Source organism: Trachypithecus francoisi, unplaced genomic scaffold (assembly GCF_009764315.1).
Source record: "Trachypithecus francoisi isolate TF-2019V2 unplaced genomic scaffold, Tfra_2.0 Lachesis_group4, whole genome shotgun sequence".
In the NCBI taxonomy this organism is placed as follows: domain Eukaryota; kingdom Metazoa; phylum Chordata; class Mammalia; order Primates; family Cercopithecidae; genus Trachypithecus; species Trachypithecus francoisi.
The window spans coordinates 8369864-8396106 of NW_022681469.1; the positions used below are offsets into that span (position 1 = coordinate 8369864).

A 26243-nucleotide genomic window follows, 5' to 3' on the forward strand; every position below is an offset into this window, starting at 1 on the left:
TCACCCCCAGTCTTCTCCCTGCCTCTTCTTGCTGGGCTCTGGGCAGAGCTTTCTTCCAGTTATACCTTTATTGCTGACTGTGATTCTGCACTCACCCCTAAGCGTGGGCTTGGAAGATACCTGTCCTCCCTTTTCTCTAAGATGTCAGTCGGCTAAACTCACTCACACTGAGCTGCAAATGACTGATAACCTCTTGCTACCATTCTTCCCTAGAGATTCATGGGGGTTCACGGGCCCAGCTCCACCTTTCAGAAGCCACCTCCAGCTGGATCATGGCTGGCAGAGGACTTCCAATGCCTGAGTTGGGCTGACCTTGGCTTGGCTAGTCTCTGCCCTGTAAGAGACACACCTGAGGCTGATGCATTAGGACTTTATTTGGGGTGAAGATGGAAAAGCTACGTGCAGGCTAGGCATGTCCAGGATGTCAGGGTGGGGCTCCGAGGACACAAACAGCAGGCCTAGAGCCGTGTGACAAGGTAGCAGGTGCGGTGGGAGGCGGAGAGAGTCTTGGTGACAGCACAAGGAGGGGTGGGAGGTCTTCGGAACAGAGCAGAGTGCTGGGTGGGAACCAGCACACCCACTGCCCTGCGCCTGTCCCTGCCCTCCCTTGATTTTAGGGGGCCACTATGTGTTACCTGGGGCCCAGGCTGAGGTGGGGAACTTGGGTTCGATGGCTGCCCAGCCCTTCCTGAAGCTGTGGGAGGAGGAGAGGGTCAGAGGTGGGGAGTGGTCCTCCTCCCAGGGACCAGTCAAGGTCACTGCACACCCTCCTGCCTGTTTCTCCTCAGCTGGGGTGGGATGGTGTTCTAGGCTTCAGAGGTGGGGCCTAGAACCCTTGGAGCTGGCAGGGGCTCCAGAAGAGGGGCTGTTACCAGATTGGTGCTGGAATGCCTTTGGGAGTGCCTTCGGTTCCAGAAATATCCCAGGACCTTGTCTCGGAACACCTGGAGGCAAGCAGGATGGGAGGTGGCCAGTGTACGCCTTCCCCCTCATCCTAGGGGCCCTGATTCCCACCTCCCACCCCCTGCAGTGGGGGCCCTGGCCCACCTCACAGAGGTAGTCTAGGATCTCGAGGATGGTGAGCAGGCTGGCCCCAATGAACAGCCCCATCTGGCCCCCAATGTCGCCTGTGGAGACAGGGTCACTCTTCAACTCACAGCCACCTGCCTGCCCACACCTCCCCAGCCCTGGGGGCCCTGCACACACACCAAGCAGCTCCGACATCTCATAGGCCTTCTTCTGTTCCACAGTCTCATAGTTGAGGGCCTCGAAGAAGATGTCCAGGGCCAGCACATTCTCCCTGAGGACAAGAAAGGCCTCAAATGTATGTTGGCCACTACCTGGTACCCACTGCTGGCAAGAAGCAGCTGTGGGTTCTCCCACCCCTTTCAAGAACCCTGGGAGGGGCTGGGCGCGGTGGCTTACACCCGTACTCCCAGCACTTTGGGAGGATGAGGAGGGAGGATCTTGAGGCCAGGAGTTTGAGACCAGCCTTGGCAAGATAGCGAGACCCCCTCCCCCCCATCCCCCGCCGTCTCCATTTTTTAAAAGTAAAGATTAAAAAAGGAAAGGAAAAAAATATCCCTGGGAGGAGGCGTCAGCATCCCCCGGGGGCAGAAAGGTTAAGCAACCTGCACGGAGCCCCAGAGCCAGTGAGGCTGCGGAGGCTGCCTCCGCCCGGGCTGTGTGCACGAGAGCTCCAGCTTGCCCCGCTCCGCCCCGTCGGGAGCCCCCGGCTCGGAGGAGCCCGCCCGCCCCGCGCAGCTCACGCGATGTAGGCCTCGCTGCGGTTGAGCTTCCGGGCCAGGAAGCGCGCGGCGGCGCGGCTCGGGATCCGCACCATGGAGAGCTCCTTGGCGTAGCGCGTGCTGGCGCACGGGTTGGGGCAGGCGCACGAGTCCTTGCGAAGCATGGCATCTGCGGGCCACCGGGCCACGTCAGCCGCCAGTTGGGCGGAGCGGGGCGGACGGGAGGTGGGGGAGGCTTGCCCTTACCTATGGCCGGGTGGGCACAGTTCTTGTACTGCTGGGGGCTGCACACTGGCGTGTCGCCTGCGGGTGCCGCGGAGATGGTTTCAGGAGCAGCCCCACCTCTCTGGGCCCTGCACACCATGGGACGAAGACCCCAGCCCCTCACCTGGCATGTACATCATTCGGCAGCCGCACTTCCGAGCCACGTAGCGGGTTTCGCAGGCCAGGCGACACCCCATTAGGGTATAGGGAGGGCTGGGGCTGGGGGAGCCTAGGGGATCAGAGGGCTCTGGCTCATAGTTGGGGTTCAGAGATGCTGAACTGCAGTCGCCCCAAGGTGGTGGCAGGAAGCTCAGCTGTGGGGGGACAGGGTTAAGGAGACTTCCCAGAGAGCGCGAGAGGTCAGCTGGGGAGAGGCCCCTGGATAGGTCTGAGGAGCTGAGGGTTTAGGGCCAGTGGTGGTGTGGGCTTGAATAGTGGGTGTAGAGGCACACGGGAGGGTACCTGCTGCTGCTGGCAAGAAACAAAGGTCTGGTAGCCCGGGGACACCCCCAAGCCCAGCTGGTCGATGATGGGCGGCTCCTCCTGGCTGTGGATCTGCACTCGGATCCCCACCTCAAAGGGGGTCTCCTCTGCCAGAGAGGGACCTATGAGGCCTGAGACCCTGTGGTCAGGTCTCCTGCCCAACCAGACAAGACCTCTCACTGCAGCCCCCTCTCCCCAGGACAGGGATGAGCCAGCCCAGCCCCTTTCACAGGTTCTGGGGGAACACCCTGACACCTCCTCTCCTTCCCCTAGCCTTTTGCACCCCATCCATGCCCTCCCCCAGCCTCATTCGTGTGCTCCCTACCATTGTCCCTCCACACAGGTAGATATTCCTCCTGCTGCACATCCAGCATGATATCCAGCCCGTTGCCCATGCCACCCCTAGTAGTGGTGAGCAGCTCTGCCCCATCGGCGCCAGAGTTAAATGTGTAGCACTTTCCCATCCGGGTGAAGATCTGGGGCGGGCAGACAGGGTGATGGCCATCTCCCCCAGGCAAGCACATGGTCATGGGACCTCTCCCCACCTCATGGTATGTTTGCATCTCTTCTTTGAACACTGAAGCCCACATCTCAATGCCCCCAGCCCCACGCTCCACGTGGGCACATGTTGCAGGACGTTCTTGGGAGCCCATCAACCCAACTCCTCCTCCCCGCCAGTCCCCACCAAAGCCCAGGGCACATCCTACAGGTTTTTCCGTGTTTCTCTGGAGACTGGGGGAAAAGGAAGTGGGCCCCTGTGGCTGTCCTCCGGGACTGGCAGTATGTTGAAAAGATAGAGGGAAAGCAAGACCCCCTCCTGGCAGAGACAGGGGTCCTCTGCCCCAGAATGGTCCCACCAGGGAGGACCTCCAGCCCCAGGAGCAGGGCCTCCATGGGCCAGACCTCAGGCCTAGGGCCAGCCAGGGTCAGTGTGGCCTCACATGCTCCCCCCGGGCTGGGAAACAGAGACAGCCCCAAGGAGGACAGCTTCCCGGGCTGCACGGAGTGGCACTGGGGGGTGGGGAGTCCGTGGCTGGTAGGAAGGAAGAAGCCTCCTGGCGTTGGGGGAGCCTACACTGGCTAGGGGATTGTGGGTGCTGGGCAGGGACTGCTCGGCTCTCTGGGTCCCTGGCAGGACAGGTAGGGAGGTCAGCTCACCGTGGTGAAGTTCTCAGGCCCACAAGGTTCGCCGCGGAAGCGACAGTCCAGCAGCATGTCGTCCAGGGAGTGCCCAGCACGGGCATAGAGTTGCGCCATGTCAAAGGTGGGACTGGGCATGAAGCCGGGCGGTGCGGGGGACCGGCCCAGGGCACGCAGGAAGGCGGGGTGCTCTGCAGGATCCAGGCCCAGCAGCGCAGACCCAGCCCAGTGCAGGTCATTGGGCGTTAGGCGCGAGCGGCGCAGCGGGTTGATGTTGCACAGGGTAACAGCCGGGAAGATGAGCCGGTGGCTTTCTCGCTCATCCAGGGCAGTCTGGTGGTGGAACTCCCTGTAGTAGCGCACTCTCTCAGCCACCTGGTAGAGGAAGGTGGCCACTGACAGGACCACGGCCGCTGCCCACATCCCCCGGCGCAGGCTCAGGCTGCCTGGCCCGAAGACATGGCCCAGCCCGTGCATCGAGCAGTTGCTGGCAAACACACGGATGTCCGAGGCCGGCCGCCGGGCCTCCTCTGGGCCTGAGGTGGGCTTCATGGCCAGAACCCAGGAGGGGGGTCAGCTACAGAGGCTTGGAAGAAGCGAGAGAGGGTCAGTCAGGGGGCTGAGGGGGCTAAGATAGGATTCAGGGGGCCAGGCAAGGAGAAGAAAGGAGAGGGTGGGAGAGAGCCAAGGCTGGGAGGCAGGGAGGCACTAGCCTGACAGGATTGGAGGAGGTAACCTGGCCGGTCAGGTCCCACTCAACCTTCCCAAGGAACAGGCGGTGGCTCCACTGGGCTAGACACTGGGCTGGGGACTCCGCAGCAGACCAGGTGGGGCACAGCTGACCGTGGCAGGCAGGGGCTGTGGAGTGGTGCTGAGGTGGTGCTGAGCCGGCGCTGCTGCAGAGGATTGGGTTTCAGCAGTGAGGGAGGAAAGGGGGCCGGCAGAGCAGTCTGGGGGGGGTAGGGGAGGTCCCTGGGGCCCCAGGCTGAGCCATTAGTGCAGCATGGGGGGGGGCATGGCTGTCCAAGACGAGAGCTGCCAGGAGGAAATCACAGTGATCCCAGGGAGAGCTCGAGGGAAGTCCAGGGGTAAATTGAGCCTAGAGGTGTCTTGGAGGCCCCCTAGGCTCCGAGTTGCAGCCCCTGTACACCGGCCTCGAGGGTCGGTCGCTGACCCCTGGCCTAGCTCCTGCCTCCTTTTGCCTCTCCGGCCTTCCCTCTAGCTTCACCCAGGATCATCTGTTCCTTCCCAAAGACCAGAGCTGGCTCTTGGCCAAACTGGGAAGTGGTTGGAAGGTTGGCATTGGCGAATCTCTTCTTTCTGTGCCCCCACCACCTCAGCCTACACTGGATGGCCAGGGCACTCTTCACGTCCCACTTCCAGGGCCCGTCTGTTTCCTAAGTGTCCCTCTCTCCCTAGGGAGTCAGAGCCTACCTCCCCACACTTAGGCCCTCCTGTTGAGAATGTTGGCCTCTACAATGGTTATGGGCTCACCTGCCACCCCATGTAGAACATGGGTGCCCCACCTGCCACCGTCCTGGGTACCACGGATGCCCACCTGCCACCCTCCCGGGTATAACATGGGTATTCTGTGATTTCTCATTTTACATTGCTATATCCAGGACCTGGAAAACCTTCATTTTTCCAAAGGGCTGCATACCACCCAGTACGTGCACACACCAGTTTATTGAATGACTGCCCCACTGATGCACTGGGGGTCTCCAGTCTTTCCATTACAATGTTGCCGTATCATCACACAGATGTGAACTCCCAGGACGACTGCTGGGCCAAGAGACTGCGGGGTTGGTAACCTGATAGACGACACTGAATTTCCCCCACAGGAGTCATGCCATTGTGCACTTCCACCAGTAATGTGGGAGCAGGCCTGCTTTGCATGGGGCTTTTCTAGAGTCGCTGTGTCCATGGTGGGAGACAGCGAGCCTGCAGAGGGCAGAGCCAGCTTATTATCTGACCTAAGATGCTTCCAATGATCCAGGGGAGAAGGTAGTGGATTGGGGGTGGGGGCAGGCTCCCAGAGGGTAGGCAGAGACCTCCAGAAGGCCGTGTTACGTAGTGTAAGGTAGTGCCAGCTGACCTGAAGTGGGATGAGGACACTGTGCTGATCCATGGTCCTGGAGATGAGGTGTTACCCAGCTCAGGGCCACAGGTGCCAGCCCAGAAACACCTGAGGTTCTGGGAGGAAGCCCTGAACCTGGGGAGGAGAGCCAGGCAGTCCTCATCAGGGTCACACTCTGCATTTGGCTAAATGGTCATCTGCCCCCATGTATCTGGGAGTGAGGTGACATTCCTTGTAGACCTGTGGGAAAGCCGGCTCATCTCCATTAATTTACTAAAATTTATTTCTGTTCTAGCTTTGCCCAAAAAAGCACCTGAGGTCGCCAGGCTGACTTTGGTGGGCTTTTTTTTGACCATGAGTGGTAGAAACATGGTTCCACCAACCAAATGTGTGCACACACCATGCTGCAACTGCTGGGCCACCTGTCTGTCCTCCCAACAGGACACAAACTTCATGGGGGAAGGGACCGTCCTCATTCCCCATCGTGGGCTCAATGACATATGACAGGTGCTTGATTAATAAACATTTTGGAAGGACTGGGTGAGTACCGTGGTTACAGCACAGGCGTACCAGTTCCCCAGAGCCACAGTGCTGTGCTTTGCAAGTATTGTACTGTAGATGATCCCACTCACACTCTCAAAACAGGCATCCACCATCAAGCACAGCCAGGCTCCCACTCTCTACTGTGGAGCTAAGGCCGAGGCGAGGTTAGGAAGACGGCACGGCTCTTGCAATATAGCTCTTCCAGCTAGACTAGCTGTGAGGTTTCACTGCTTCTCTAGGGGGCGGGTAAAGGGCTGGATTTGGAGAAGCCATCCAGAAGATATAAATCTGGTGTCAGAGGCATCTTGGGCAGCTTGAGGCTGGTGACTGAGCGGGTGAAGCAGGAATCGCCTTGGCTAGTTGCCTGGTGAGGGAGGGGTCAGGTCAACAAGCAGGGCCCCGGCAAGGCTTGTGGACTCGCCAGAAGCTAAGGCCCTACTCTGCCCTAGGGAGGGGTTTAGCTGTGAACCAGCCCCAGGCTCTGCTCCCGGGCCTCCACTGCCTAGAGACATAGCCTCTGATCTGTCAGAAAGTGGGATATCAAATCAGGGTGGATGTGAGCCTAGGGTTTTTGGATGGCTTGTCCCCAAAGTACCATCTAGTTCTAAACCATACCCACAAGAGCCTGTGAGTCCCACTCTGGCTCCTGCACACAAACTTGAGCCACTGCTGCCTCTTCCAGGATGGCCTCCCAGCAGCATCAGCTGCTCCATCAGTGCACTGCACCACACCCCTGAAAGAGGGTACCATCCTTCTTTACGCAGGATAAATCCAGAACACTTGGCTGGCTGTGAAGGTGCACCGCAGGCACCACCTCTTCTCCTGCCCCGGGGAGCAGGGCCCCGTGTGGTCCCACAGCCTGGGTGTCACTGGATGGGGGGAAGGATCCCAGTAGGAAGTGACAGTGCCACCAAGGTGGGGAGGGCTGGTGCATCTGCAGCAGTGCAGGGACACGAGGTCCTGCTCGGTGCCAGTTCAGCCATGGCCCTACTTCTGTGCCTTTCCAGGCCCCTCAGAAGCCAGCTGAAGCGTAGCCCCCTCATCCGTAGCCTCGGGGCCACAGGCGCCCATCACTCAGGACGTCTGCCTTCCCCTTTCAAGATGCACCTCCCAGAACTTGTGGTGGGGGCGGGGGGGCTGGCCTGTCCACAGCCGCGCCCTCCTGGACCGATTCTGTACTGGATTCTGCAGTAGTTGCTCCATTTAGTTCTGTACTTGTCAGCATTGTGGGCAGGAAGCTGAGAGCTCCAGGTGGGCACCAGCCCCTCCCATCTCCATTAGAGCTGGGTGTTCCTGGTGTAGATGGAGGCTGGTCCACGATCTCAGTGGGTGAAAGACTCCAGGCACACAGGGCAGGGTCGGTGGAAGACAGCCAGGCAGGCTGGCGCCTCTCATAGGAACTGGCCACTGTGGCCCTGTCCCTCCTACCCTGACCCAAGTGTTGGGCCCTGTGAGGCCTGTGTCCCTTGGGGGTGGGGAGGGGAGGTGAAATCTAGAAATCAGGACTGTGTTCACTGTGCAGGGAGAAGGGAGGGAGGCTGTTTGGAAGATGGGGACTGTGGGTTCCGGGGTGAGCCAGCTGATAGGCTCCTTCTCCCATGGTCCAGTGAGGCAGTGGGGACACAGGAGAGGGAGTCAGTCCCCAGTCTAGGGAAGTGAGGTCCTAGCAAGGATGTGGGAAGAGTCTTAGGTTTGAATTCCCAGGCCCACTTCCAGACCCTGATTTTTAAAAACTCCCCGGAGCTACAGGCCTGGTCAACTTGAGGCTGTTGGGTGGGGCAGGGAGACTGGCCAGAATGTCTCTGAGAGGTCTGGAGGGGTCTGGGCAAAGGGAGAACAGAGTGGGGGAACTCTGCCTCTGCCCATTGCAGCCCAATGACTCTGGCAGACTCTGGTGGGAGGGAGGCAGCCGGCAGGACTAGGGAGGGGAGGGAGGGATTGGCCTCCCCTGCCAGCCGCTCGGCCCCGGCTTTATTGTGAGCAGCAGCAGCCGCAGTGACTCTCCACATGCTGGACCTCCCAGGGGCTCAGTCTCCAGTAAGCTCCCTGCAGACTGAGCCCCAGCCCTAGCACTGATGCTTGGCAGCGACCACACCTCAGGGGGCCCTTCTCAGGACTTGTGCTGCTGGCTCCTGGGGCCTTCTGGCTTTTTGGGCGGTGGGGTCCCCGTCCTCGGGGCATCCAGGGCCTGCCTCCGAATGAGCTCGGCGTACAGCCCGCCTTTCTTCAGGAGCTCTTCATGGGTGCCAGCCTGGAAGATGGGAGGGAGGGGTGAATGGTTGCTCCAAGGCGTGCAGGCTTCAGAACGTTCGGAGGGCTAAGCCTGTCTATCAGCCATTGGGCCCAAGGTCACTTAGGCCAGTGTCCCTTCTGGGGACACTCTGAAACCAATGCCCAATCTGAAAGGAACCGCCACTGGCATGCTGCATTAGTTACTGCCACTTCCCCACTTAGCTGAATTTTGGAAAAACATGATTCCCTGTCCCGCTTACAGAGCCCAAGGCTCCAACTCAGGATCCATCTCCCTGCACAAGCCCCTCAGCCTTGGCTTGAATGAGCGGCTGTGAACCAATGCCACAGAGCCTCTGGGGTCCTACTTCTGACTCCCTGCACAGGTTCCTTGGCGCTGCTTCTTCTGTAACTGATACCCTGGGCAGCCAGCCCTGTTCCTCGCTCACAGCACCATACTCTTTCTGAGTATGTTTCCTTTTTGTTTTTTTTAGACAGGGCCTCATTCTGATGCCAGGCTAGAGTGCAATTGCACAATCATTGTTCACTGCAGCCTCAACCTCTGGGGTCAAGTAATCCTCCTGCCTCAGCCTCCAGAGTAGCTGGGAGTACAGGCGCATGCCAACACATCCAGCTAATTTTTTATTGGGTATTTTGTAGAGACAGGTCTCGCTATGTTGCCCAGGATGGCCTCAAGAGATCCTTCTGCTTTGGCCTCCCAAAATGCTGGGATTACAGGCACACGGCTAGTACTTTTCCTTTTGATCCTGGGAACTGATGGTACAACTATACTATCCCAGGGGACAGAGGAAGAAACTGAGGGCCTAAGAGGCCAGGGCTTGGCTGAATGCAGGAACTCCTGACTCCACATGGGATGCTGCTTCCAGAACACAGCCCCGAAGGCCCTGGGGCCAGGCCACACCTTCGTGTAACTCATTGCAGCATCGTGCCACTGTTCGTGATGAAGCCATCTTCAACCCACTGATCCATGCCCCCAGGACGACTAACCTCCCAGACACGGCCATCAGCCATGACGATGATGCAGTGGGCCCCACGGACAGTGCTGAGCCGGTGGGCAATTACCAGCACCGTGCGGCCTGCACTGGCCCGGTCCAGGGCCTCCTGCACAACCCGTTCAGACTCTGCGTCCAGTGCGCTGGTGGCTTCATCCAGTATCAGCACCATGGGCTGCTTGATAAGGGCTCGGGCAATGGCCAGGCGCTGCTTCTGGCCCCCAGACAGGGTAGTGCCCCGTTCACCTGGGAAGGGAGGGGCAGAGCAGGAGCCTGAAGCTGTGCACTTGAGGGTGGCCCACAAAGGGGCACAGGGTCCTTCCTGAACTCCCATCAAGATCCTCTAAGTGCCCCTCTCAGCACTGTGCACCCTCGTCATGCCTCTGACCCTCCACCCCACACTGTGCACGCTTGTCCTGCCTCTGACCTTCCACCCCGCATTGTGCACCCTAGTCCTGTCTCTGACACCCCACCCCACACTGTGTACCCTCCTCCTGCCTCTGACCCCCCACCCCGCACTGTGCACACTCCTCCTGCCTCTGAGGGTGGCGTGACACCTGCCAGCAGGGCTTGGTGCACTCCAAGGGAGTTGCCAAATGCCCCTCCCCAGCCATGGCAGTGCCTCAGGCCAGGATGACCCACACCCTGCCCTGTGCCTGCAGCTCCAAGCCACCTTCCCAGCCTCCCGGGTCTCTGTGGCTGTGGGGAACATCCAGCACCCAAACATGGGCTCTGGGGTCCAGTGACTCCAGGGAAGTGGGATTCGAAGCCCACAGAGGACAGCACAAGTGGCAGCCTGGGAGCCAAAAAGAACCTCAAGGTGACAGCAGGGTGACAGGTCAGTAAGGACGCAGCCCCAAGAAGGCCCAAATGAGCAGAAAGTACTAGGATCAGAGACACAAGGAAAGTGCCATCCAAGAGAGATGTGGGAGAGCACCCAGTGAGGACAGCTGGCATCTGGACAGTATATGAACACGGCTGGAGGAGCTATTTAGAACACGATGGCTGGGCTGGACACACTGACCCCACAGCTCAGAAGGCTGGACTCAGACTGACCAGAGTTGAGAAGCTCAGGTATCCCTGCATCTTGAGAAGTGCTGACACACTGTGCAACAGAGCCAAGACACCGGCCGAGAAACATGGCCCCGAAGGCTGGGAAAAGACCTGGGAGCTCCACACATCAAGCTGCAAGGTGCACGCCCTGCAGTGCCAGGCTGCGTGTTCCTAGTTCAGAACCACCAGAGCCCTCTCCTGGGGCCCATCCAGTCACCCCGATTCTAATGAGGAGAAACAACTTCAGAGATAAAAAGCTCAGGAAGGAAACAGGAGCCAGAGGGGGATGGACGGTGGAGAGGAGGCAACCCCCGTTTCTTCTGTTCAGTCTGGGGAAGTGGCGGCCTTTTCGACTCAGTGAAGACTCCAAATACCATGCATCACTGTGTCCCTGGCCAGGGGCCTGTCATATGCCCCCTGTCGCATTCTCCAGTTCCTCCTGGAGCCCGTCCTGTCTCTGCAGGCTGCTTGGGTTGCTGGTTCTAAACCACATTGGCCTGGACTCCCCTGTCCCCACAGAACAACTCTGTCCCCTTTGGCTGTGGTTCTGGTCTTCCATGACACAACTGTCTTTCTCCCCAGCTGTCCCTGCTGCCCTCAGTCCCGCTGGGCTGCTCACTGCTCCTGCGGAATCCTGTGTCCCAATGTCTGACCACCTGGTTCCCGGCAGACCCGAGCACCTACCAACGATGGTGTTGTAGCCCTCGGGGAAGCTGGTGATGAACTCGTGAGCATTGGCTTCCCGGGCGGCTGCGTACACCTCTTCATCGGACGCTTCCAGCTTCCCAAAGCGGATGTTTTCCATGATGGTCGTCCCAAACAGGACGGGCTCCTGTGGGTGAGGGGTTATGGAGACAGAGTCCACAGAAACATTCTCTTTGCCCCAGAAACCTGAGGGGCCACCATGTACATTGGGACATTCCATTTGGTGGATTCGATTAGGATCTCTTGAAGAATGAGATGTTCAAAGTCAGAGGTGAAGTGAGGACGCAGAGTGGACCCCAAAAGGGAAGGACAGGTTGACCTCCTACCAACGACCCAGAACCCTCCTCAGGAGCAGGAGTGGGAGGAGCTGGCACGGCGGGGTGCTGGGAATTGGGAGCTCGCATTTGCCTTTCTTCTGCACAGGCACTCTCCCTGGCGGGACAGCAGGCATGCCCTCTTCATTCACGGCCCTCGAAGGGAAGGGTGGACCCTCGCTGGGCAGTGCCACCTCAAGCAGAGGGAGAATAGCTGCAGGCTCAGCAACTCCACCACGGGCTTCTCTAGACCTGGATGCTATGGGGTTTTTGAGAATCCCATGATTCCCCATCTGTGTAGACTGTTGTAAATGGGGACAAAGCGTCCCTGCTCTGGGAGACCAGGCAGAGCTGTGGCTGCTCCCAGGACAGGGATGCCTCATCCAGACAACAGCTGAGGACATGTGAAGAAGGCCAGGGGTCTCCCGAGAGCAGCAAGGATGATAAGGGTGGAAAGAAAAGAAAAGGTACCTGAGGACTAAGAGGGGCAGGGCCCAGGGGAGGACGGGCAGTGGGAGCCAAGGGCTGCCCATGTGGCCCCGCACCTGGCTGATGAAGCCAACAACCTGGCCCCGGAGCCAGGAGGGGTCAAGGGTGCGCAGGTCCCGCCCGTCCAGCATCACCACGCCTGCCGTGGGGTCGTAGAAGCGCTCCAGCAGGGAAGCCACGGTGGTCTTTCCTGGGGAATTGGGTTGAGAGGGAGGGAGGCCAGGGATTCTGGGGATTGTCCCAGGAAAGAAGGCCCCTTGTGGCAGTGGAGGAAGGGACCCCACCGGGGGTGCAGGGCTCACTGCTCCCAGCCTTGCTCTGAGTGGCTGCTAGAGAAGAGTCAGAGGGTGAGGAGAAGGTGGTGGGCTCCCCTTACCTCCCCCAGACTGGCCCACGAGGGCCACGATCTTGCCAGGGGGCAGCGTCAGGGTGAAGTCTTTCAGCACCTCGAAGCCGGGGCGGCAGGGGTAGCTGGGAGGAGCCGAGAGACCCCCAGTCAGACCAGGCTCCCAGCCCTTGCTGCCTGGGTCTCTCCTGAAGTCTCCCTGTAGCCCTCTGAGAGGGCCTGTTTATGGGGGGCATTAAGCCAGACCTCCACCCCCGAATATTCTCGCCTCATCCTCAGCCCAGGGACCCATCCCCACACCTGCTCACCCATGCTGACCTGAAGCAGACATTCTGAAACGTCACGGAGCCACGCAGGTGCTCTTTGGGGATGCAGCAGCCCCCAGACAGTGGGATGCAGGGGCTCAGGGCCATGTACTCAAAGACCCGGGCGCCTGCACTCAGCCCCCGGACCACCTGTGGGAGGGGATCCAAAGTCCGCAGAGAGGCAGGAGTGGGGGTGACCACAGCATCTCCAGGGAGTGGCCGTGGCTCTGGGCTGGGGTCTCCCCAGCTCCTCTGCCCACCCACACCCAGTCAACAGGCAACTCCCACAGTGGCACATACACGGCACAAACTCCACACCCCAGGCCCTCCACCCTATCGGCCACTCACCTGACCAAACAGGACAGAGAGGTTGGCCATGGACCTGGCAGAAGAAGGAGAGAGGGCTGGAATAGATGGGAACAAGAAGAGCCAGAGAGGAGGGGAAGGAAGCCATGGTGGGGTGGGGGAGCAAGGAAGCAGGTGGCCTGTGGTCAAATGCAGACTGCTTCTGCACCATGGGGGCACGGAGCCCTGGGACGCAGCAACACCAGATCGCTGAGCCCTGGCTCCCTCCTTGGCCAGATGAGGATGACAGCTGTCCCTCAGCCCAGCCCAAGCCCCAGGAGGGGGTGCTCCAGGAGGACATAGAAGTGAAGGCACAGGCCTCTGTGGGTGTCCACCACTGCCCTGGCCTATGGTCTGCAGGGTGAGGCCTGTGCACACATGCAGGGGTGATATCGGCCCACGAGGAAGGGAGTCCAGCTGACCCACAAACTCCCTGCTGTGCCCTGAGGATGCAGAGGCCACCACCGTGAACACAGATCAAGGGTGCGTGGCTCACAAGGGGAGAGCAGATCTAACACTGCAGACTCTTGGGGAAGCATTGACTTCGGCTGACATTTAGGTGGAAAAAGTGATGTTAGATCTTTTTGGAGGAAGAAGAAAACAAGACACTGGGTCACAGGGGAACTCTTGGGAGAGCCCAAAACAAAATTCACTGAAAAAAACTTTTCTCATGAGCTTGCCCTGCAGGTGAGTATACCCACGGTGTTATCTGTCTAGACAGTGGGTGGCCTCCTTTGTCGCGGGAGGGCTGGGGTAGGGCTGGCCAGCTGCCAGGAGGCTGGGGAGGAAGGTGAGTCACTGGTCCCTGACTGGCCTGGCTGACCCGTGACAGTGTGTGTATGCCTGGTCCCCTCCTTAGGAAGAGGAAAGACTGACTCCCCAGCAACCCTTCAGCTGCAGACTCACTTCTTCCAGCACTGGGGTGGGGGTGAGTGGGAGGAGCCTCAAAACCCAAAAGGAAAAGGTCCCACTGGACTCAGCGCAGTCAGCACTTGCTAAAGGGAGCAGGGAGGCACCAGGCAGGAAGGAACCAGCCCAGTCAGCTATCTGTTGATGAGCAGAGGAACATTCTCCACCTGGCAAAGGGGCTAGGCAGCAACTGAAATTCAAAATGCACATGACTCACTGGAGTGCGATGACCCTGCTCTCAGGGGCCATGGGCTGTGGGCTACGGGCCTGTTCCCAGGTGAAGCCTGGCCCTGATTCTGATGAGGCGGCTGGACCCCGCTTGCTGTCTGTCTAGGCACCTCCCCATCTCCATCAGGAGTGCTGAGGATGGGCTCATAGGTTAGGCTGCCTGAGGCAGGTTGGGCCATCCTGCTCCCCTCTCTGCCTTCTCTCTGCTAGACCCCAGTGCCAATGCATGGGCTCTTGGCTTAGCTGGCAGGACCCAGTGGGAAACACACCAGCTGCTTTATGCAACAAACCCAATTCCCCCAAGGTGGGTGAGGAAGAATCTCCACATAGCCAGGGCTAGAAGGACCCCAAGAGGATGGGTCTAGGGCCTGTGGCTGGGGGAGCAGCCAGCGAAACAGCACAGACAAGCCCCTGGGGGTTCTTGTGTGTGTCACAAAATTGCTGGATGGACAAGCAGTACGGTGAGAGGTAAAGTCAGAGTCTCAGCCGGGCACAGTGGCTCACGCCTGTAATCCCAGCACTTTGGGAGGCCAAGGCGGGCAGATCACGAGGTCAGGAGATCAAGACCATCCTGGCTAACAGAGTGAAACCCCATCTCTACTAAAAATACAAGAAAAAATTAGCCGGGCGTGGTGGCGGGCGCCTGTAGTCCCAGCTACTCTGGAGGCTGAGGCAGGAGAATGGCGTGAACCCAGGAGGCGGAGCTTGCAGTGAGCTGAGAGCTGGCCACTGCACTCCAGCCTGGGCGGCAGAGCAAGACTCCATCTCAAAAAAAAAAAAAAAAAAAAAAAGTCAGAGTCTCAGGCCCTAAAGGGGAAGTAGGCGCCCCGAAGCGGGAGGGTTGGGGCTGGACAGTACAGCCACCCTCCTACAGGGAGACTGTCCCACCATTGCCCACCACAGAGGGCTAAGGGGTGATTTTATTAAGGGAGCCACTGGGCTTTTGTTTTTTTTTTTGAGATGGAGTCTTGCTCTGTTGCCAGGCTGGAGTGCAGTGGCGCAATCTCAGCTCACTGCAACCTCTGCCTCCCAGGTTCAAGTGATTCTCCCGCCTCAGCCTCCCGAGTAGCTGGGACTACAGGCGCGCATCGCCACGCCCAGCTAAATTTTGTATTTTTAGTAGAGACGGGGTTTCACCATGTTGGCCAGGATGGTCTCGATCTCTTAACTTCATGATCTGCCCACCCTGGCCTCCCAAAGTGCTGGGGTTACAGGTGTGAGCACCGTGCCTGGCCGCCACTAGGCTTCTTATGGGTCCTCAGGACTAAAACGACTGTCCTGTTCAGTGAGGCCAAAGCTCTGGTCCAGGGAAGTGGGTCAGCACTGAGCAGGGTAGGCAGTGGTGGAAGCAGCCTCCCCCAGGCCCCATCTCTATCACAGTGAGAACACCTGAATTCCAAAGCCACCCAGGAATAGCTCCCTGGGCTGGAGGAGGGACGAGGCTGCCCAGGAGGCCTGAGCCCAGGACCAGAAAGGGTCTGAATGCGTTCAGATTCGGGAGCATCGAGCAGACATGGGGCCCACGAGGGTGTCCGTGCATCTGCAGAAATGGGAGGAACATCTCTGTGGAATGTCAGGCTTGGGGCTCAAAATGGGAGCCTGTCTCCATCCGCCTCCCACTTCCTGGGATAGGACGCCCTGCAGTGAGGGCTTCGGATCCGGTGGACACACACGCAGGGGTGCACCATGCAGCAGGGGGAGGACACATGCCTCAGCAGAATAGGGTGGGGGCCTGGGAGGAAGAGCAGGGGGCTTGTTGGGGAGGGAGGGGGCGGCAGCGGTGATGCACGGTTGGTGGAGACAGGTCTTCACCCTTTGATGATCTGCTGCAGCATATTTACTATCTCATTATTTACCATATTTATGTAGAACTGCTTTTGTTTAGCTTGGAAAGAAACAGGAATGGGGAGGCCCACCTCGAGCTGTCTGGTGATCGGCTCTGGTCACCCCAGAGGCTCAGCTGAGCGGGTGGTTTCGGACCAACGCAAAGCAATAAGCTATAAGGGTGGGGTGTGTGGGAACAGGGGTCAATTTGTCATCCCTGGAAGTGGCAGGCATAGGGAAGGGCAGCTCACAAAGCCTGTCAAGGATGGTCCTTCCATGCATGGAATGTCATAGCCTGCAGCGGAAGAGAATTCGGACAGGCTGCAACACGGAGGAAGCTGAGGACACAATGTGGAGTGACAAAACGCAGTCACAAAAGGACACAGTCTGACTCCACTTATAGGACGTCTCTAGAGTTGTCAAATCATAAGGACAGAAAGCGCAATGGTGGGTGCCAGGGGCTGGGGGAGGGCGAATGGGGATTCGCTCCGCTCTGCCAGATAAGAGTTCTGGAGACGGACGGCGGTGCCAGCCACACAGCAACGTGAGTGCGCCCACTGCCCGCGAGCCGCATGCTTCAAAACGGTTAAAATGCTGCATTTTATGTTATGTGTACTTTACCACAGTTAAAACAAATTTTTAAAAACCTGTCAAGGAAACTTCTGGGTCCTTTGGAAGGCTGAAGATGACAAGCACCTGCCTGCTGCAGCGCCACTGCCCCAGCCGGGAGGGTTGTTATGGGTCCTGAGGGGCTCTCTCTCCCTGACCCTACGCATGCCTGGGGGAGCTGGGCAGGCCTGGAGCTGCACAGCAGTCAGCCCCCAGAGAAGGCTGCACCCGTGTCTGCTGACCCAGCAGGGCTCTGGAGGGTGGCAAGGGGATCTGTAGCGATGGGAACGGCCCCCACTTACCTTTGTACTGTCTGGGAAGCCACCAGGAAGGACATGAGGTCTCCTCCTGTCAGATGCTGTCCGGCCACAAGGGAGCCCCCAATAAACAGGGTACCCAAGACCATGCCTGCAGGAGAGGATACAGTGAGGGAGGACGAAGCAGGAGCAGAGGAAACAGCGCTGGGCCTGCTCTGCCAGTGCTGGCTGTGAGAGTCAGGTGAGGCGCATGGCTGGTCCCAGCCTTGGCTTCCTCCTTGGAAGAGCAAGTCGGGGTGGGCACGCCTCCATGGCCTCCTCGAGGGTGGCCCTGTGCGTTCCGCATGGAACCCCATAGCTGGGTTGGGACATCGGCACCCTCCCTTTACCTGCGAGAGTTAGCAGCTGGCCCGAGGCGAGTGCAGGCAGCCAGCAGATGGAGGGTGGGCCTTTGCCTGCCTTGGCTGCTCCCAGATCCTCCCCAGCCCACAAGTGCCCCTCCAACCCCCAACTGGCTCACTCACAGTTGAAGGCGATGTTGGAAAGCCCTTGGAACAAGGCGATGCCCCGGCCCAGCTCCTCTGCCCGGCAGCGGCATGCTTCCAGCTCTGCCCCGTAGCGCCTGGTGAGAGAAGCCAGTGCACTCAGGAGGCAGCTGGGCTGGCACCAAGGGTGGGCAGGGTGTGGGGGGCATCTCTGCTTTGTGCTTGGCCCTCCCAGGACTCACTCCTCTTCCCGTTGCTCCATGGCGAAGGCACGCACAGTCCGGACATTGCCCAGGGCCTCATCTGCTACGCCCATTGCCCTGGCGATCTGCAAGGAGTTCAGGAAATGGGACAAGGAGTCCAGGTTGGGGAGAGAGAGGAGTTCCAGGGAGTGGAAAGAGAAACGGTGTGGGGAGAGTAAGGAGGATGGTCAGGAATGCCGGTACCTGCTCCTGACACTGGCGAGACAATTTTCGGAGGCCGGAGCCCATCAGGGTGCCCACTCCCATCAGGGCGGGTGTGGCCACCATCAGCAGCAGCGTGAGGCGTGTAGACAGCATGGACAGGGATATCAGGCAGCCCGCCACCTGGGTGCAGCTTCGTAGTCCCTAGGGAGGGGGAGGGAAGGCAGCGTCGCACCATGACAGGAAGGACTTTTCCAAGGGTCAGCTGGCTGTAGCTCTGCACTCCCAAGGCCAAGGCCCCAGGTCTTGGCCCCTGGGGGAGGCCCAGTGGCAGTCCACTGGTCACAGTACATAACCCTAACTTGGCCAGTTTGGGTGCGAGCAGCAGGCCTGAAGGGGCCGAGTGAGAATGCTATGAACTGTGGCACCCTTCCCTAGACAAATCCGAGCTTGCTTATCTTTCCGTTCTAGGAACTGAACAAAGAGAACCACATGGCAGTACACCAGTGACCGCCTAGGCCAGTGTGTGGCACGATCCCGCAGACACAGAGTCAGTGGGGGAGGATAAGGGGAGGGCATTGGTGTTAGGTAGGCAACGGGCATAGCAGATGAGGCCCTGGGCAACGTCCAGACTGTGTGTGCCTTCGCCATGGAGCAATGGGAAGAGGAGTGAGTCCTGGGAGGGCCGAGCACAAAGCAGACCCTCTGTGCACGCTCAATGCTTGTCAGCAATCCAGGCACTCTGGGGACAAGGCAGGCGAAGTGATTTTGCTCTTGCCAGGAAAGGCTCTTGTCTGAGTGCTTGGGAAGGCTTTCCAGGGAAGATTCGGTTTCAGAGCAGTGGAGAAGCAGCCTGTACTGACCTTGGACACTGCCTCTACACTTTCCTTCCATGAACTTCCATGGTGCCTCACCCACGGCCTCACCAGGCAGTGGGCTTCTCGAGTCAGTGTGCGCCTGTCAGCCCAACATCAGGGCTGGGGGGCGGGCAGGGCTGGCCTGGCGAGTCCACGTGGGAAAGTGTGTGTGTGGATGTGGAGGGGCCACTGGGCCACTGACCTGGGAGATGACGAGCTTGAAGGATGACTTAAACTCCTGCACGTCAGTCGTCAAGCGGCTCACCAGCTGCCCTGTCTTATTGGTGTCAAAGAAGGCGATGTCTTGTCTGGCATGGGACATGGACCAACAAGGAGGGAAGAAGAGGGAGACATTACTTCAGGATGAGGCCCCACCCCCAGGCCCCCTCGGACCATCAGTCACCCCAACTCTGCACCCTGAGGCTGGCAGTACCGGAGCAGGGAGCTGAAGAGGGCCCTCCGCATGTCCACAGCCATGCGCTCGCCAATGTGGGACAGCAGCACCAGGTACCCAAAGGTCAGCAGTCCCTGCGAAAGAGCCCAGTGCACTCAGGGATGCCTCAGGTGGCTCCTCGGCGGCCCCCAGCCCCACTCCCAGCTGTACCTGGACACCATAGAGGATAAGCAGGTGGGTGCTGAGATTCCGGGACTCAGTCATGAAACTCCCCATGTGGTCCCTCGTGAACTTGGCCACAATCTCTACCAGCTGGCCCAGGAGCAGGGGGATCTGTACATTCACGAGTGCCGCACCCAAGGCCAGCTGGAATGGGGAGGCAGAGGGTACAAATGTTTTGAGTGGGGGAGCCACACTCCTCCCCATCCCCAGCCAGATCTTGGTCCTTCCTCTCCCACTACTGAGCCCTGCTCTTGTCCAGGTCGTGGCTGGTCATTTGGACCTACATCAGTGCCTCTCAGAGGTTCAAACCCTGGCTTCCAGCCCCCACGGACCTCTGCACACCCAGCCACCCAGTGTTGATGCCCCTGGCACCCTGGCTAGCCCTCACTGCTCCCGTGAGCTCTCCCCTGAGAGGCAGCGAGGCAGGAATGCCATCCCTTTATAGCTCTGGGTTCTGCCCTGTCCCCAGGATGGAGAAATGGGGAAAGCCTCACCACGATGGCTACCCCCAGGGCCAGCAGGTGGGGGTGCAGAAACTGCCAGAAGAGCTTCCAGTTAAAGCGAGACCCCACGACACGGGGTGTGGAGCTGGCAGGAGGGGCCTCTTCTGCCTCACAGAGGGCCACAAAGTAGAGGCGGGGACACTTACTCAGTATCACGGGGCCTAGCAGGGCTCCCCCAACCCAGCACCAGGCAGAGGGGCTCTGTCTGGGAGCTAGAGGGGCGCGAGGGAGGTGGGTCCAGAGCTGGGACCGCAGGTGGGCCACGGCCCGGAGGAGGGTGGAGCTGCGGTGGCCATCAGAGTACCTGTAAGGAGAAAGAGGCATGGATGGCTCCAGGCTCCAACTGCCCTCCAACTGCCCAGCATACCCACGGGGCTCTGGCCGAGCCCTCTGGAAGCAGCACTTCCTCTTCCTTCAGGCCCTCGCCCCTGCCCTTCTCAGGGCTCTTCTGAAGCAACTTCAGTTTCTAAGACAGACGTCCATGGGCAAAGTCACAGAGGAATGAGACACTGAGCAAAAAATCGAGTCTTAAAAGTCTTACTCCCCTGGGCGCCTCACAGGCCACACCCAGCCAGCCAGGGTCCTCGCAGCCTCGACTCCAGGCTCTGACAGAAGCACAGACTGAAGAACTGAATGGCACATTAGATGGCCACACACTGCCTGGACAGGAAGGGGCCAGGGGTTTAAGGGACTATGGTGCAGAGGTGAGGAAAGAGAGCTGCTCCTGTGCCCGGCACTGGACTTGCTCACAGCAGCCACCAGGGCAGACATGGCCCCACCTCCTGGAGCTAATGGGCCACTTCCCTTGATCCTCACCTCCCTGGGAGGGAGGTGCCATTATTCTCACTTGACTGATGAAAAAAATCATGTGGAGCTAAGAGAGCTGAAATAATTTGTCCCCAGGCTGTAGAACTGGGACGAGCAGGGAACCAAGTCTACAGTCTGACTCCAGCACCCAGACTGTCTCCACTCTGCCAGTGTGCTGTATCTTCTGACGTCCCAGGCCCATGACCCTACCTCCCCTCCCTGGCCTGGGGCACCATGGACACACACTCCTTCTCCACAGCTGAAGGAGGAAACAGAGAAAAATAAAAATTCTAATAACTTATCTTGTCATCTTGAATAGGCCAATACCTTCTCTTTCCTTCAGCTGCCGCATCTATAAAATGCTAACGTTGATTCTACTATTCTAGACAGTTTTTTTGTTTTTTTGAGAAAGAGTCTCGCTCTGTCACCCCAGCTGGAGTGAAGTGGCATAATCTCAGCTCACTGCAACCTCTGCCTCCCGGGTACAAGCGATTCTTCTGCCTCAGCCTCCTGAGCAGCTGGTACTACAGGCACATGCCACCACACCCAGCTAATTTTTGTATTTTTAGTAGAGACGGGGTTTTGCTATATTGGCAAGGCTGGTCTTGAACTCCTGACCTTGTGATCCACCCGCCTCAGCCTCCCAAAGTGCTGGGATTACAGGCATGAGTCACTGCACCTGGCCTATTCTAGACATTTTGAACCTACTGTGTGCAGGTGCTCTGCTTGGGTGATGGAGAGGATGGAGATGAACATGACAGCTGAAGTAACTCCCCTCACAGTAGTCATGCTTGAGTGCAGGAGATTCACAGTTAACTGGAAATCAGAGGCACAAAACAGCTTGAAGTCCTGCTCCTCCTTCTCCTCAGAGGGAGTCAGGAAAGGTCTTCTAGGTGAGGCCTGAGGGGGAACAGGAGGCCAGGCACAGGTAGGGGTGGGCTATAAAGGGGAGAGCTCTAGGCACAGGGAAAGTAAGCGTGAGTGTCTGCAGTGAGAAAGGATGGGAGAGAAGTTTCAGGAATTGTATGGCTGAAGCCTGGCCTACAAGAAGGGAGAAGAGACATGAGACTTGGGGGGAGGGGCAGTTTTCTAGTTCTTATAAAGCTCCTGGACTTGGGGGGCAATAAGGGTCGTGGTGATTTTTAGGCTGAGGTGTGACAAGATCATGTTTGCATTTTAAAGATCACAGCATGGCCAGGTGCAGTGTCTCATGCCTGTAATCCCAACACTTTGGTAGGCTGAGGCGGGTGGATCATTTGAGGCCAGGAGTTCAAGATCAACATGCTGAAACTGTGTCTCTACTAAAAATTAGCCGGGTGTGGTGGTGTGTGCCTGTGGTCCCAGCTACTTGGGAGGCGGAGGCAGAGAATCACTTGAACCTGGGAGGAGGAGGTTGCAGTGAGCCAAGATCGTGCTACCGTACGCCAGCCTGGGCAACGGAGACTCTGTCTTGAAAAAAAAAAAGATCATAGCAGAGGGGTGTGGGCTGGAGGCAGACAGGACTGGTTGTAGGAAGCAGAAGTTATCCAGCTAGGAGAGGAGGGTGAGATCTAGAAGATCTACATGAGGTTACTGATGGGGAAAGGCTTTAAAAAAACAATAGTGTGAGCTTTTCTCTTTACCATCATGGCCTTTCACATCCCTAGACCCTTCTAATTGCAGTCTTCACCTCATCCTTCCCTTGCTGTGCCTTTTGCCTACATGAGGCCTTCTCCCACCCCATTCCAACGTGCCAGGTTTTTATGTCCTGTTTTCCACTGTGTTCTTGTTTCTAGCATAAAGATAGAGATGCTGACTCTCCTTCTGCCTTGTGTAACTGTCCAGTTTTCCCATGACACCATGTGTTTCTGAAAGGCAGGAAATTATATCTTAGATAGCACTGGCAGAACTCCGGTACATAATAGATGTTCTGCAAATGTTTATGTTTGTTGAGCACATGCATGCCCTCATTAGAGGCGCAGGACAATCTGACCTAACTACTACAGGGTTTTGCAAATGTTTACACTTACTGTGGCCTACAGCAAGAAACAAATCTGACATTGCAACCCAGTACAATGAACACACACGTACCACACAAAATGGAAATGCTTCACAAAATAATATTTTCTCTAATTTTTAACATGCCCCTTCCCTCCCCTCCCCTCCGCTCCCTTCCCCTCCCTTTCCCGCCCTTCCCTTCCCTTCCTTTCCTTTCCTTTATCTAAGACAGGGTCTCACTCTGTTGCCCAGGCTGGAGAGTAAGTGGCGCTATCTTGGCTGACTGCAATCTCCACCTCCCAGGTTCAAGCAATTCTCCTGCCTCAGCCTCCCCAGTAGCTGGGACTACAGGCGCCCACAACCATGCCTGGTTAATTTTTGTATTTTTAGAACAGACAGGACTTCACCATGTTGGCTAGGCTGGTCTCGAACTCCTGACCTCAAGTGATCTGCCTGTCCAGGCTCCTCAAAGTGCTGGGATTACAGGTGTGAGCCACCACACCTGGCTAATTTTTGTATTTTTAATAGAGATGGGGCTTCACTATGTTGGCCAGGCTGGTCTTGAACTCCTGACCTCCAGTGATCTGCCTGCCTTGGCCCCCAAAGTGCTGGGATTACAGGTGTAAACCACTGTGCCTGGCCTACATTTACATTTGTTTGTTTGTTTGTTTATTTATTTGAGACGGAGTCTTGCTCTGTCATGCTGGAGTGCAATGGCGCAATCTCGGCTCACTGCAACCTCTGCCTCCTGGGTTTGAGCAATTCTCTTGCCTCAGCCTCCCGAATAGCTGGGACTACAGGCACGTGCAACCACACCTGGCAAATTTTCGTATTTTTTTTTTGAGAGCGGAGTCTCGCTGTGTCGCCCAGGCTGGAGTGCAGTGGCGCGATCTTGGCTCACTGCAAGCTCCGCCTCCCGGGTTCCCGCCATTCTCCCGCCTCAGCCTCCGAGTAGCTGGGACTACAGGCGCCCGGCTAGTTTTTTGTATTTTTAGTAGAGACGGGGTTTCACCGTGTTAGCCAGGAGGGTCTCGATCTCCTGACCTCGTGATCCACCCGCCTCGGCCTCCCAAAGTGCTGGGATTACAGGCTTGAGCCACCGCGCCCGGCCATTTTCGTATTTTTAATAGAGACGGGGTTTCACCACGTTGGCCAGGCTGGTCTTGAACTCTTGACCTCAGGTGATCCGCCTGCCTTGGCCTCCCAAAGTGCTGGGATTATAGGCACGAGCCACCACGCCCAGCTTATATTTACTTTTAAATGGTCCTGACCAACTGAATTCATTTCATAATCTATTGAAAAATACTGACTAATGAACACATATATACTTGAATATTATTTGATGTATTTCCTTGGGTTTTTCTCTGGTTTAAATAATATCAACACCCTTCCTCTTTCCTAAGGACTGTTTTTAAACCTTTCAATAATTTAGCATGGTCTTTTTCCAGCTTCTTGCATTGTCTCCAAACTAACACTCTAAGAAAGGCTTGGTCATTGCCAAGAGCATATGGATTACTTCCCAGCACCAATATTTCCAGCTCCAGCTCGATCCAGCTCTTGTTCTCCTTCAGTCAGATGGCTTTCCAAATGACACAACTCCATATCCACCTGCCCTTGGGAATCTTCTATTTGTTTGGCCCCCAAGTAATTCGTTGTAGGATTAGAAAGGACAGCCAGGTGAGGTGGCTCACGCCTGTAATCCCAGCACTTTGGGAGGCCAAGGCAGGCAGATCGCCTGAGGTCAGGAGTTCAAGACCAGCCTGGCCACCAACATGACGAAACTCCGTCTCTACTAAAAATACAAAAATTAGCCGGGTGTGGTGCACGTCTGTAATTCCAGCTACTTGGGTGGCTGAGGCATGAGAATTGCTCGAACCCAGGAGGTAGAGGTTGCAGTCAGCCGAGATCACGCCACTGCAGTCCAGCCTGAGTGACAGAGCAAGACTCTGTCTCAAAAAAAAAAAAAAAAAAAAAAGGAATCAGTCCCTTCTCATAAAGCATTTACATTCCAGTTGTAGTTTCAGGTCCTTGTTTGTTTCCCACCTGTCTGTCTGTCTCTCTCTCTCTCTCTCGACCAACCTGTGTAGAGTGTTTCGCCAAAAACACACATGTACAAGTTATTAGACTGACTTTTTTTTTTTTTTTTTTTGAGACAGAGTCTCACTATCACCCAGGGTGGAGTGCAGTGGTCGTGACCTCGGCTCACTGAAACCTCCGCCTCCCAGGTTGAAGCGATTATCCTGCCTCAGCCTTCCAAATAGCTGGAATTACAGGCGCGGTGCCACTAATCACGGCAAATTTTTGTATTTCTTGGTAGAGACGGGGTTTTGCCATGTTGGCCAGGCTGATCTCAAACTCCTGGCCTCCCAAAATGCTGGGATTACAGGGGTGAGCCACCGCGCCCGGCCTATTAGATTGGCTCTTTATCCCTGCTGAACATCTCTAGCTCTTCTTCGACTCACTTTGAATCCTGGGAGCACCACTACATTAAATGTCTCTTGATACTAATAAGAATTTTCGTCCAAATCGCCCAATCAACTCGGGGTCCAGGAAAGGCGACCCCTGGTCGAGAGTGCAGACTGGGCGTAGTCACAGACCCGGAGCGTTCCCTCCTTCTGGCTGACACACCGATGCAGACGCCGGAACCTCCTGCTGGCGCCTGGAGTGTCACTATAAATAACTGAGACCAATACCCGCGTAGTGACATTCCACCCCGGCAGGCCTGGCCTACAGCTCCCAGCAAGCCTCGCGCGAGCCCGCGGACTCCATCTCCCGGCGGGCCCGGCACTGCCCTGCCGGCCGGTCAATGGCCCGCGCTGAGTAGGTTTTCCCCTTTTTACCTGACAGCTGAGAATGTCTGGAAGCGAAGGGGCACTAGCGGCCTGCCTGGGAATGGGCCACCCCGAATCCCGACCCGAAATAAATGCACCAGCATGCTGGGGCGCGAAAACAGGAGCAGCCGGCAATAGCACTTTCACCCTTATCCCATTGAGGGCTCCATGTTGGCTCCCGCCCCCATCCCGACAAGCCCCTCGCGCCTTGGCGGTGATTGGTGAAAAGACACATCAATCTCGTTTCAAGCTGTGACTGGAGGGTACGTTGTCAGCCCCCTCCTTTTGGAACTGTGATTGGAGAGACTCGCCTACCCGCCCGCCCCCCTGCTCTGGGGGGAGCCGAGTTGGAAGTGGGTCTGCCTTTTGCTTGGTGCGCCAGTCGGCTCCGAGTGACGTCTAAAGGGTGTGCGCCGTCCGGCCCTACGCTATGGAGTATCCATGGTAACGCGTCAGCCGCCGACCTCGGGCCATTTTCCCAAGGCTCGAGGATCTCTAGATGTCCCGTCATCTCGAGGGCGTGTAGAACGGGCTTTGGGGGAGGAATGAACAAAAATCGACTGGGAGTTTTTTCAAAACACGTACATATACCCTGCCACCCACCCCGCTCTCCTAGGCGCGTCAGAACTGCCGGGACATCTGTCACGTGTATTTGGGGAAGAACTCCCCCGGTGATTCTGACACTCTTGCCCTACGCCTCAGCTATTGAGAACTACTGGTATGGAGGTCTTGTAATTTATCAAGGCGCGGCCTCAGATCTCTCTGCCTCGCAGATGCCTTCCTCACCCGGGTCAGAATGACTTGCCTCAAGCTCTTACCAGAGTTTGCACCACTCATTTCTTCTCTGTAATTATTTATTTGCGTATCTGTCTCCCCATTGGG

At 57.4% G+C, this 26243-nt stretch overlaps 2 protein-coding genes across 5 annotated transcripts; both read right to left on the bottom strand.

The window, feature by feature from the left end:
* Positions 1-356: 356 nt before the first annotated feature.
* Positions 357-7909, bottom strand: ASIC3 (acid sensing ion channel subunit 3). Its single transcript, XM_033193276.1, has 12 exons — positions 5731-7909; positions 3654-4531; positions 2821-2971; positions 2475-2602; positions 2137-2326; positions 1995-2051; positions 1770-1917; positions 1209-1300; positions 1048-1127; positions 873-944; positions 636-694; positions 357-537 (listed from the first exon to the last, which is right to left on the bottom strand). The coding sequence occupies exons 2-12, from the start codon at positions 4185-4187 to the stop codon at positions 459-461; spliced, it is 1590 nt and encodes a 529-aa protein (XP_033049167.1). The 5' UTR covers positions 4188-4531; positions 5731-7909; the 3' UTR covers positions 357-458.
* A 236-nt stretch (positions 7910-8145) lies between these two features.
* Positions 8146-25561, bottom strand: ABCB8 (ATP binding cassette subfamily B member 8). Of its 4 annotated transcripts, none has more exons than XM_033193266.1 (16): positions 25371-25561; positions 19738-20050; positions 19232-19387; positions 19061-19155; positions 18830-18935; positions 17813-17974; positions 17609-17694; positions 17406-17503; positions 16927-17032; positions 13058-13091; positions 12723-12859; positions 12435-12529; positions 12115-12248; positions 11235-11382; positions 9493-9743; positions 8146-8506 (listed from the first exon to the last, which is right to left on the bottom strand). In XM_033193266.1, the coding sequence occupies exons 1-16, from the start codon at positions 25463-25465 to the stop codon at positions 8366-8368; spliced, it is 2157 nt and encodes a 718-aa protein (XP_033049157.1). In that variant the 5' UTR covers positions 25466-25561; the 3' UTR covers positions 8146-8365. The 4 variants fall into 4 exon arrangements, with proteins under 4 accessions (XP_033049157.1, XP_033049159.1, XP_033049158.1 ...); XM_033193268.1 differs by having other exon boundaries at positions 8148-8506; positions 19893-20050; positions 24993-25537; XM_033193267.1 differs by having other exon boundaries at positions 8148-8506; positions 24993-25537.
* Positions 25562-26243: the final 682 nt, after the last annotated feature.

Bases quoted from the DNA above. Each gene is read 5' to 3' on its own strand.
- ASIC3 (XM_033193276.1), bottom strand. From the start codon at position 4,187: ATGAAGCCCACCTCAGGCCCAGAGGAGGCCCGGCGGCCGGCCTCGGAC. The intron at 2,972-3,653 runs GTGAGCTGACCT...TGCCCGCCCCAG, and splicing joins GGCCTGAGAACTTCACCACG to ATCTTCACCCGGATGGGAAA. The intron at 1,128-1,208 runs GTGTGTGTGCAG...CTGTCTCCACAG, and splicing joins TGAGATGTCGGAGCTGCTTG to GCGACATTGGGGGCCAGATG.
- ABCB8 (XM_033193265.1), bottom strand. From the start codon at position 22,495: ATGCATGTGCTCAACAAACATAAACATTTGCAGAACATCTATTATGTA. The intron at 17,033-17,405 runs GTGAGTGAGCCA...CCTCTCCTGCAG, and splicing joins TTCCAACATCGCCTTCAACT to GCATGGTCTTGGGTACCCTG. The intron at 13,092-16,926 runs GTAAGTGGGGGC...TTCTTCTGCCAG, and splicing joins GCTTCCCAGACAGTACAAAG to GTCCATGGCCAACCTCTCTG.